Source organism: Thunnus albacares, chromosome 1 (genome assembly GCF_914725855.1).
Source record: "Thunnus albacares chromosome 1, fThuAlb1.1, whole genome shotgun sequence".
Taxonomy (NCBI): Eukaryota; Metazoa; Chordata; class Actinopteri; order Scombriformes; family Scombridae; genus Thunnus; species Thunnus albacares.
The window spans coordinates 16,183,511-16,195,907 of record NC_058106.1 but is presented as its reverse complement, the minus strand read 5'-3'; the positions used below and the strand labels follow the sequence as shown (position 1 = coordinate 16,195,907).

The following is a 12,397-nucleotide window of genomic DNA, read 5'->3' as shown; positions in this document are numbered from 1 at the left end:
AAGTCTCTAAACAAAATGGCATACCGTAAATAGTCTGCAGCTGTTACCTCCAACAGGTGTAGCTGAAACTAAGTCAATGCTTCATCACAACAAGAATTCCTGGATGGCTTCAAGGTGTGAATTAGTGGTGTGAGATACAGCACTGCTGGAAACTACTGTCGCATGCAGTCTCTGTTAACTGTCTTAGAAAAGATTAGGCATGTATCTCAATTAAAAGAAACACCCACACCGGAAACAAAATGTGTGAAGAATCAAAGAGTCACAAGACAGGTGTCAAAACTGGAAGCCTGGTTTTAATTGATATTGCTCTACTGTAATAATCCTGAAAGGCATAGTCTGGAGTAACACATGTAATGTTTCAACCCATAGTAGTTTAAGTTACAGAATCATAGGTCTCTCTTTTTGCATTGAACAATATATACAATGTGAAATAAATACATTTACACAAATGGACATTATCGTTGGAGCACACTTGTATGATACACATCACAAAAATATACAGGTAATTGTTTATTTTTTATTTTTTTTCATTTACTGATGTGAAGCACATCTAAAATCTACGGACATGTTTTTAATTACACTACAGGGTCTTCTCTCATCCGCAACTCTTCTCCACCACGCAAGGGTCTTTTTTATCTTTAAATATCCTTTTTATCCAAATCGACTTTCTCTCTCCCTTAAATATTTACTTCATATTTGCAGATTCGGGCCGCAGAGTTAGCTGCAGCACATGTGGCAGTTACATTTGGGGATTAAATACAACTAAATGACTAAACACTGTAAAGCTGTAGACAGACACAGTTTGGCCTCAGCAGTTTTCAGGGGCAGCCATGGAAGATGGACAATCCTGCTTTGTTGCGATGGCTAAATAGCTCATCGTTCTGTTTCAGCTGAAGTATTACTACATACAGTATTTGCAGCTAATGGATCTTAGTTCCAGATGAGGGAAATAACATGGTTCCTAAAAGTGCAACCAGGTCAAACTCTTTCCATCAGTGGCTCTGCAAAAAAAAAAACCCCATCCAGTCCTTCTTCCACCGCTCCTCAGAGAAAACACCAGTTTACTTTGTTGTAACATTGATCACCTTGTTATTTAAATGGTTTTAATACTAACTGCAGAATAATTCCAATAGCTACATCAGCATTCGGATCTATAACCCAACACAAACAAGTGCAACTCTTGCCTCGTTGAAGTACAGTCCTCAAAATATTGCTTTTTAACAAGAAAAAAAAATTGCACATGGGAAAACACTCTTGTCCTGTTCATCTAAATAATATCCTTGATATGAGCAGTTTGTTACATCAAAGCCTCTGAAAGAAACACACAGTCTCCCTCCTGATTCTGGCTGGTCATAGTTTTTAGTCGGGTCCTGCATTTTTTGCATACCTATAACTTTGACTAGCAAAAGAAAGTGGCACACAGTGACCCATTTCCTATCAAGAGAGAAACTTAAAACTTAATTCTGCTCTGGGATAAATAACTGTGATGTCTTAATCACTTTCAAATAACTACATATGATAAATATATGATATTTAATTTGTTTTGAATCATTTCTACATAGCAGCATTTGCTAATAGTAGAAACATTTTAAAACATGGCTATTAGCCAAATTCAGCTCAGCCTTGATCACCTCAGGGAGACTTGTAACATCTTTCATCAGGAGCACACAGGATTGGTTTGACAAATAAATACAAACAGCAGAGAACAGTAACAGAAGAGAAACAATAGTAAGAAAACAGCAACTTTCTCCCATAAGTTGTGTGTAGATTAATGTACAGTAGCTAACAGTTAACACCAACGTCTTTCTGACATCGAGAAGTTAGTGTCAGTAACAATCAAAATAGGAAACTCAGTCATAGGGGACTTCACCTACAAATATCTTGTATGCACCTGTGCAATATTTTTTCTAAAACATTACATGTTCATGTTTAAGACCATTGATGAGCCCTAGAATATTTGAATTTATGCCATTTGTAGCGCAGAATCTATAAATCTATAAATGGGTATAAAGAGGTACAATGAGTATAATAACATGTTCATTAAAGGATGTTGAGAATTTTCTTGTGGTTCTTAATTCTGGGCCCAATGCAGAACCGTGTCCCACAATGTAATAATGAGCGCATGTTTAAGAGAAACAGCAAGTGCAAACTAAACATGTCAAGCTTTTTTTAACATTCTTTTCCCATCAACCTTCATCTGTCCGATCACTTTTCTCTCTTTGTCGTAAAGCAAGATATTTTTCCAGAAATGAGCTGAAAAAACAGAAAACAATGAAAATATTTTTAAGAAAAAAAAAGGTTTATCTTCATATTTTGCCGAGCTGTATGGAAGGCAGTTATGTACAGCGAGTTTATCAAAGAAGAGTCACCTACAGTTCTGAATTATTACTCAAATGCCCTTTTCATTTCATCTTTATTTAAACCTAAAGATATACAGTATATTGTTTATTCTACAGGAAAGTTACACAAATGATCCCTTTTAAATACTTGTAAGGTGTTTCTTCATTTAGATACTAAATATTTCATTATTTATGTATAGTTTGGTAAAGATGAGTACTGTAATTTGATCCTGGTGGTCTAGTAAGTTTCTAGAAGAAGAGCCTTAATATCCGGTTCGGTTCATTGTGAGAGAATCCGTTACCCAGACCCTCAGCGGGCTGATCCGACAGACAGACAACATGGCCTCTACTCTACTCTGTGTCGTCTAAAGAAGAAGCACACGGCACAAGAACGGGAATCACCACAAGAAAAAGTACACAGCAACGCCTTAAGAGGACTCAACAGAAGAGGAAAAGATCCAAAAAAGAAAGAGGACTTGAAAACAAAAACAGACAAAACAAAAGAAACTGTTTTTTATCCTTGATAGAAAAAACAGCGAACATGAAACACACATCGAGGCTGAACTACATTTTTTTTGTTCTTTTTTTTTTCTCGCTTTTGTTTCCAATAAAATGTCTTATGTTTGAATTATAATCTGTATAATTTACAATATACAATGTTTAAGAAGGCTGAGAAAATACCCCTTACTAATAATACTGATGTTTGATACAGAGCGTGTGATGTTAGAGATCAACTACACTTAAACCGCAGCACTCCTCAGCTGTGACAAGTTGCCATTTTATATTAGATTACACCGTCATCTAGATTAAACATTTTGGCATTCTTATTCGGCATTAGAAATTACACAAATAATGATATTTTTAAAAAAAATCCCTCGACTGTCTTCGCCTGTTAAAGCTGTGATCGGTCAACTATGCAGTATGCATCCTCGCCATAACAATGAAATCAATGTTTCTTCACTTGACTATAAAATGCTTTCTGTCAGCTCGACTTTTTCCGTTTCCTGCATGTAGACATTTCATCTGAACTGACTGGAAATCACTATCAAATAACACTGTGGCCATTTGAAGTCTGTGACAGCTGCAGATTTAGTTGCAGGTGAATTAAGTCACATTCTAAAAAAAAATACTGTCCTACACGACCTGGTTTGTTAAATCTTAACACAGGTCAAGTAGCTGATTTACATTACAACACAAGCTAGACAGTTAGGAAATAGATAAGTTATGATTAGCAGTAAAAATGCATGTGATTAATCCCCCTTCATTTATATTAATTCAGATAGTTTATGGTAGGACTGATGGTGTTAAAGCACTTAGAAATTTTCTTTGAATTGTTAAAATAAAGTGAACAGCAGGAAGTCGAATAGTGAGCTCACATAAAGCAGTCAGTGCCGTGTTGTTCTGATATTGTTTCTGCCAGCGCCAGATCTCTCAGTCAGGTTGCTCTGATGGTCCCAAACACTCGTCTACATGGCCGACGAAATACACTACACACCCTTCAGGATGCAATGGACGAAAACCGTTATTATTGCACTGTTGATTTTAAATAAATAACCGTCTTGTTTTACTCAGATTAAATGTGACAGCAGAAAAGAGCTCGGTCACAGGAAAGGTGCAAACATCAGAGCCATGAGTTAACTGCAAACTGGGTATTGGATCTTTGAGTTTTTAGCTTCTTGTTCTTTGACTCTCATTCCTCAGACATCTCTCCTGCCATAATGTGATGAAAGCATCTCACGTTGATGTTCCTGGTCCTTATTTTTGACTGTCTCCGAGAAAGTAATTGTTGACTGTTATCTAATAGCTTATGGCAAGTTACACAGAAAGAAAGAGAAGCTACAAACTCTCCTCAAAACCCATCCTCTCTCTCTCTCTCTCTGTCTCTCCCCCCCTCTCCTCCCGTTTAATTTAAGACTGGCACGTAATGTTAATATTGCAGACTTAGTCCATATGCACAAACCCCTCCTTTTAAAACCACTATTGCTCAGAGTTTCTAAGATAAACGCTGATTTGTTAATACATTATTACTTGTTATATTTATATATATATATATGATAATTGCTGAACGTGGTCAAGCTGATAGAAAAAAAAAAGGAAAGACATATTGATTGATTCAGTTTTAAGAAGACAATATTAATAACAAAAAAACAAAGCCGTGTTATATGTCATATACAGGATGACAATTATTTACAACCCTAATATTGGTATCATCGCTAAGATTATTTTCAAGATAGAAATTAAGAAAAAAAAAAAAGAAAAAGCAGTTTCAAAGCAACAATAGTTGTTCTTCAGTCAGTTTCGTCAGCACACCTTTCCTTCTGGTTTGTATTGCGTTGAGTGACTAAAGCTCCTCCCCCCCACATCACTCCCTGAACAAATCACATAAAATATCTCCGTCCTGACACAAGAGATGATCTGGAAGTTGTGAACGCAACAGAGCGAGGAGGGTCGTACTGAAGTTGCAGTTTTTTGGGAGTTTGGACGGGTGATGAGCATGTGCTGGGCTATTCTTAATGGCACATTGATGGGCTGAAATCTCTACTGACTTGGTGTGTGTGTGGTGAGCTGCAAATCCGGGCCACTGAGGAGCTGAAAATGTTTCAAACAGACAAACGCAAGAGCGGCGTTTGACAGAATATAGAGCGTCATAGAGAATGTGAAGTCAGCCTACATCTACCAGTTGGAAACCATTCTTCACGGTACAGATCAAGTCTGATGTCAGGCCATTTGTGAGGGATATTTTATTTACTTATAAACTGTCAATAAATCACGCCTCAAGTGGTTTGAATATCTGAAACCATTTTTAGCTTTATGAAGTGTGCAAACACTAATACTGTGGTAATACTGACAGGTTTGTGAGGCCAGGATCGATGGTCCTCAACAAATACAACAAATAGTCAAGTTGTAGTTGAAGCAGGGGGAATCATGGGAAACCAGGAACTGAATTTAGGGAGAACCACAAAGTGTTTACCGCAGTGGTTTCCAACTCTGGTCCTTTGGAAGTTCAAGTCCTGCTGGTTTTCATTATAACCATAACAATTTGAAACAACTGGGTGAAACAGAAAACCAGCAGTACTCTCGTTCTTGAGGCCCAGGATTAAAAGCCACTGTTTTATAAAACCAGAAACAGTTTCGGGTTATGACAGTAAAGTTTGCTGGCATCCTCTGAATGGATGATTTCCATTCTTTGGCAGGGCAAATCTCCTCTTCTTTTCTCTCTGTCCATCCATCCAAATTTCATTATACATGTAATTTGACAACAAACGTCATTAATACTTCTTCAGTGTTCTTTTTTCCTCCACTCGTTTTCTTCTCGAACACTTAAAAAACTCTGTGGGGGAAATAGGTCGGGAAAAGGAGACACGAGTGCAGTCTTACAGTCTCTCAGAACTAAAACGAAGAGTTTTTTCAGTTTCTTTTTAAATGTGTCCTCATTTAAGCATTTGTCGCAAATAACATCTTAATCGTTATTAAATGCATAAGTGACTGTTTTCGCCATTGTCATTGTTCCGAGTCACCACAGTAACTGTTAATTGGTTGTTATTAGTTTTAAAAGGAAATATCTTCTTCCCTTGGTAATAGGGGGGTCATGTCAGTCTCTCAGCATCTTCCCCAAAACAAAAGGTCAAGTGAGCGCCCTTTTGTCAAACACCAGTGGAGGTTTTGGGGTTCAGGTAAGAGATGTAGGTGACTTGTTTATTCATAGGGGGATGTGTCAGCAGACATACAGTACTTAAGGGTCGTATTTCTGTGTGTGTGCGCGCATGTGTGTAAGAGTGTGTGCATGTAAAAGAGCAAGAGGTCATTCAAAGTTGTTGTTTAGAGTTTGTGTTGAAGCTCGGGTGGTTCAGACTGGTGTGTAGCTGTCCTTCCATCTGTCCCCCCCCTGTCCTCAGACCTTGGCTTCCAGCAGCTCCAGGAAGAGTTTGTGCATTGGGACTTTGCCGTCCTGCTTGATGCTGTAGAAGTGCTGTACAGCCTTGGTGGACGTCTGGCGGAGCAGGGGGAGGGTCATGAGCAGCTTGCCCGCCCGGCGGGGATCCTCCTGGTGCTGGGAAGCCTCGTAGTCCTGCAGGGCCTCGTGGAGCACATCCTGGAGTTTCTGCACTGCATCCACATCTTCAATGTGCATGGAGTCTGGAGAAAAAGGACACAGAATTCTAGATATATAATAAAAAAAAACAACTAATCTGGGCAAAAAGATATTTGAACAAGCATATTTGAATATTTATATTTCCCAATCACTCTCACTTTTGTCCAAAAATGTTGTTTTATTGGATAAATCTGGTCCCTTCCTTAACAGCCATCATTTAACAATAACATAATATTTGAAAAAAATATAATAAAAATGTCTCTCCAAAGGGAAACTGTGTAGGTTTTCAATATTTTTTGGTGTGCATATCATTAGAATATAATGTATGGAGAAAATAAACAGGATGTGTACAAGTTAATACACAGTAAAATATGTTTTTTGCTATTCAAATAAATTTGTATAAATGAACAAACTGTCTTGTTAAAACAGGTATCAGCCTCCTAGTGTGCAATGCACCCTTTAACAAATACTTTTCTTTTAGATTTTCCAATAATAAAAGGCAAGCAGGTTTTGAAAGCTCCCACAACTCGTCTGGATTACATTTACAACAGTATGTGTCTTTGTCAGTGTCTGTGCCCCCTCTGTCTGCTGTGTTATTGCTCAGTGCCACAGAGGGGAGAGGTGCTAAAGACGCCATCCAAAATCCCAACAGAAACAATGCAGGAATGCTACTGCAAGCTGTGACTCAGGTCTGTACTGTAGAGTGAAATGTAATTTTGATGCATGAGGCCGATGTGCAGTATATGTTTCTGCATTTGGATACATGTCAGTGAAAAACATCAGCGTTTTATGTGGCAGACTAAGGAAGGAATTGTACAAAAAGCTTATTTTCTAAACCTTGAAAGTATAATTATGTGTTAACATTTCTATTTAACAGTCTTAAGCTGAAAATGCTGGCATACTTTTTAACATTGCTTTGTAATGTAGATCCTAAAACTACAATCAAACTAAACTCAGGCATGGGTCTTTAAATTCAGGGGCTGCTCCCTTCTCTGTCTTTAAAGCGTGGATCTGTGGGTGTGATGAATGGATGGACAGAGAGACGTGTGGGCGGAGAAAAAAAAAGACTTGTAGAATGATGGAGAGATGCATGAACACCTAAGAGAGTGTGTATGTGTGTGTGTGTGTGTGTGTGTGTGTGTGTGTGTGTGTGTGTGTGTGCATAAGTATTTGGCTGCACACATCTGTAATCTCTCTGTGAGCTGGCATGTAAGGTGTGTTTCAGCAGTAAAGGCTGAGAATGTCCCTCAATAATAATGCTCCATATTGCCCCTTAGGGAGGCAAAGTCTTAATGTGAGCTGGCCTTTAGCTCCCAACCTCCGATCAATGTCTCCGATCAATGACTACATGCATGTTAAATAATAATCACAAGGCAACTATTGATAGGCCACCCCCACACGCCACACCCCAACACACACACACACACACCTACTTGCACATGTACACATAAAGTAGAGCTGTAGAGGGGATGTGGTTTTTCATACATGGACACACACATACACACAAAGTATGGATGTGACACTGTCCGTTAAAAACATACCGTATGTGTGTGCATGATACTATTAGTGTACAAACTCTACTTTTAGGGTTTTGGGATGACCTTTTATCACTAAGCAATTTCATTTTTTTTTTTACTTTCTCCACTCTCTCTTTTAGGGTCACTTTTATATCAACATCTTGGGGGCTTCTGCTGGAAAGTGTTGATATGTGTGTTAAATGTAACTGGTGGATTCAAATAAAGCATTTTTTTGTAGAGGAGCCTGTTATGTGAAGTGTTTTTATTTGTCTGCCAGCTTTGGCCTTTAGTGTAGAATACATTTGTGATCCAACCAAATACTTCTCACAGTGTATTTCTTATACACATAGATGCTTACACCATCCACACGCACAGAAGTTGAATACATGTAAAGTAGACAGTGACAAACTGTGGCATAGAGAGCATAAACTTACACTAATGTTCACTAAACGGCAAGCGAAACACAAAAATTATACTGTGTAGACAGAAAAATGTGACACACTTTGCACACACAATCGAATACACAGGGCTGGATCTATAGAGAGTAATGCATGTATCAGTATGCAGGACCAGACCAGTCAGTGGCTTTGTTCTATAGGGATCAATAGAAAACTCAGCTTCTATTGGTTCTCAAATGTTCTACTTTTTCCTGGTTTAAAAAAGAGTGGGTGGCCCACTCATACTTTACTGCTTGATGATATTTAGCTAAGAGAGCAGTAATAGTGACGGGAAGAGGAAAATATATGATCTAAATTACCTAAATTAATATTTTTATTAGGACACACAGGATATACAATTTAATCTACATAGAAAATAGACTACTGTTTTGCTAATCTATTTTTAGTCAGTAAAAAAAAGTATAATCATCAAAAATTTCAGTCCAAATATTTTTCTGCCCCTTGTACAGCATCTATGAAAACATAATACAAAATGTGTACTGTATTTACTGTAAAGTAACAAGAAGAAATGGCACACAATGTACTAAATGTACAAATTATTGAGTATTAATGTTGATTAAACTCCCTTCTCCTCTTTACTTTATTTGATTTCTGAAAAGCGGTTTCCTAAATTTCAGCCTATCACGAGCATAAGTTAAACAAAAGTTTAATGAGTTTCACACTGTTTTTGATTAATATTGTGCGTTTAGTATTTAAGACGGTAGACATGGCTGCTGCCTGTGCAGTGACCCACAGTACACTCACAAGTAAAACAGCAGACGTTAATGAGCACGAGCACATTCGGCTGTTAAAACACACGTGTTAACATGGAACACAATGCACACATGCACATGAATTTATGCACAAACACACAAACACACACACACACGCCTCCTGTTTCCCATGGCTAGTTTAGCTGTCTTTACATGTGGGGCACGTTTGCTAACATTTCTTAAGGCTTGGCTTCATTAATGCAGACGATTAGCATCCTGTGAATTAATTAGTGTCAGTGCCCTTCAAAATGCTAATGCTAGCATTCTGTTGTCTTGAAAAGCAGTTAGAGAGTCTGGGCAATGATGCAAAGTTCTTATTTGGACATCAGCTGTTTCGATTTCAATCAGCAGAAAGAAAGACTGTTTCAAATGTGACTTTTCTTTACAGTGAGATAGACTTTGGATAGAAAAATCACTCTCAGGATTTATCTGGATATTTTCTGAGTTCAATCAATGAATGTGACAAACTGGCAGCTTCAGAAAGAGTTCAGCAATATAAATGTATATTCCCGGGTGAACATTTTGACTGTCAGTTAATCTGCTAACTCTCCAGCCTCACAGTGACGCTAACATTTATTCATGTTTAAAGTATCCTGATATTGTGATATTCCTAATATGTTACTTACAAGAATAATGACTATATACAGTGTAGGTACAACTGTATCCTTTATGTATGCTAATGTGGCTGAATACAGTCCTATACAAAACCACCATTAACTCAAAAATGATGAGAGTTGGATCTAGAGCTTAAACAAGTTAATTTAAGTAATGAAATAAGTGGCAGTTATCTGACAACTGATTAATTGTTTAAGTCATTTTCAAGTAAAAAACAAAACATACTCTGGGTCCAGCTTCTCTTTGGTTCTTGACATCACTTTGGGACTTTTGGGCATTTGGACTATTTTCTGACATTTTATAGACTAACCAATTAATCTATGAATCTTGAAAATACTTGAAAGATTAATTGATGGGGAAAATAACCATTATCAGCAGGTCTAGTTCAGCACCTCTCTGACTGAGTGACAACTAAAACTGAACAATGTAAGCTTCACAATGTTAGCATTTGTTGCAGGGCTCTTGCTTGATGTACCTAATAAAACTGTGTACTTTCTGTAACTTTGTCCAAAGAACCATACAATATTACTACTCTGTGACTGTTTTCACTAACTATTAATATTTACAAAGGTCATGAAATATTAACTTATCTTAAAATAACCTTGCAATGGTGGACAATATCTAACTTCACATTTATGCTTTTGAAATCTGTTGCACTGCAGTTTAAACCACTGTTTCTCTCTATCAGACGCCTGTTTGTCAAATAATTCATCATCGTCAGCATCACTGTGGTCCCGCTGGCCCGAACCAATGAGCTTTCTCAACTTTCAGTCAACAGCACCATCAAACACACACACACACACACACACACACACATACAGTCAGCAGAGCCAAGACATTGATTGTCGCACATAACCCACAGGAAAACAATGTCAATATTTTCTGCATGTGCATGGCACTATGTACTATATGTGTATGAGCAAGCTTTTAAGTACACACTGGTATTTATATGTTTAAGTGTGTGTTTGTATATATGTCAGAATGATGAAATTGGCATGTTTCAAAGTGTGTGAGTATTTGTGTGTGTGTCTATGTGAACGATTTGGGGTGTGTGTCTGTGTTGATGGTGGCAGAATCAGAACAAAAGGCCCCTCCCTCGCTATTCAAAGCTCTCCCATTGCATTCTCCCATTTAAACACATTGTATTGACAGCTCCCCCCTTGTAATTAAAGAGTACTGAAGAGCTGGCCGGCTTCCAAGACAAAGTTCAAAAGACGGGTCATGGGAGGAAGAAGGCGTGTGTGTGTGTGTGTGTGCGTGAGAGTGTGTGTGTGCGTGTGTGTGTCAGTCAGCTGTCGATGCAGCTGGACACATCAGAGAGGGGGCTTTATCGACAGACTTTGGGTTCTAATGATTTCACCTTATTTAACAGGCATCTGAAGAGACGACTATGCTAATTGTAAAAGGGATCGCCACTTTGTTTGGGGGTGTGAGGTGGGCTTCTGGTTGAAGATGAGTGTGAGTGTGTGTGTGTGTAAAATGATTTTAGGCATGTGTGACGATTTAAGTATGATGAGATGACTCTTTGTGGCTTTAACAGGCTTGACAATTGCAGGTGTTGTAACAGAATATATTTCTCCGTGTGTGAAAGTACGCGTCATGTCATGTGTGTGTCATGTGTCGCAGTCGGGTGTATGTGTGTGTGTGTATGTGTGTCTGGATGCAGAGTATTGAAATCAGTCCTTTGATGGTTCAGCTTAAATGAGTCCCATGGGATTGGAGATTCCTTGGATTAACCAGTCTCCACCAGTCGTGTGCTCACACAAACACAGATGTGCAGACGGACAAAAACATCAGCTGAGAGTGAAGAATTTCAAACCTGAGTTAGCCAAAGCAATGGCCTTGAGAGTGACAAATTCCTCCTTCTCTAGTTTCATAGTTTTGTATTTCTTGACTAGCTGAAGGATGGCATTGTTCAGGTCCAGAAGTCCAGCCAGCTTTGACTGGTCCTCGTCCATTATGTAGTCCTCAGCATACACCAACTAAAGAGCAACACAGCAAATAAATGTAAGTACACTGACATATTTAAGGAGAACAAGAAACAAACATAAAGCCAAAGACACTGACCTTGTCTTCGAAAGACAGTGAGCGGTACACGACACGCAGGATCAAGATCTCCATCCATGCGCTTTGCAGTAGACTCATCTGATCTGCCAAAGACAGCGTAGAGAAACCTGGCAAAGATTGAGAAGAAAAGCAAGAGAAAGAATCGTTAATTCAGATTTTTAGCTCTAAAACTGTTTGAAAAGAGGTAAGTTGTTTTTTTGTTTTGCTGTAGAGAAAATGAGCTGAAAAGCACCGTCTAATGTTATATCCTGTGCGTCATAAACAAGTTGGAAAATATGTGTTGGTCTATTCTTGTGAAATATGTGTCTTTTACTGTTTGGTAATGACAAATATTTATCAATACCGTTTCTCATAATCACTTGTGCTGGTAAAGTAACTGAAGATAAAGTAAAAGTAAGGAATTCAAGAGGAACAAAATGAAGGAAAAAGAGACTAAAGCTTGTTTTGAAGTGGACAGGGTCAAAAACGGCTCTCTTCCCTAACCCTCCCTCCATCCATTCAGCTGACCAGGGGACTCCTCCTTCTCCTCATCTCCCTCTCTCCCCTGCGCCCAGGG

At 38.4% G+C, this 12,397-nt stretch overlaps 1 protein-coding gene across 5 annotated transcripts in view; it reads right to left on the bottom strand.

Annotated features, from left to right (window-relative positions):
- Positions 1–273: 273 nt before the first annotated feature.
- esrrga (estrogen-related receptor gamma a) overlaps positions 274–12,397 on the bottom strand; it is a 165,203-nt gene continuing 153,079 nt past the window's right edge. For all 5 annotated transcript variants that reach the window (XM_044346136.1, XM_044346144.1, XM_044346151.1 and 2 more), the window contains 3 exons: positions 11,842–11,948; positions 11,594–11,756; positions 274–6,476 (listed from right to left, as the gene is read on the bottom strand). In XM_044346136.1, the coding sequence (XP_044202071.1) occupies positions 6,232–6,476; positions 11,594–11,756; positions 11,842–11,948 (515 nt within the window). In that variant the 3' untranslated portion in view covers positions 274–6,231. The remainder of the gene's footprint in view (positions 6,477–11,593; positions 11,757–11,841; positions 11,949–12,397) is intronic.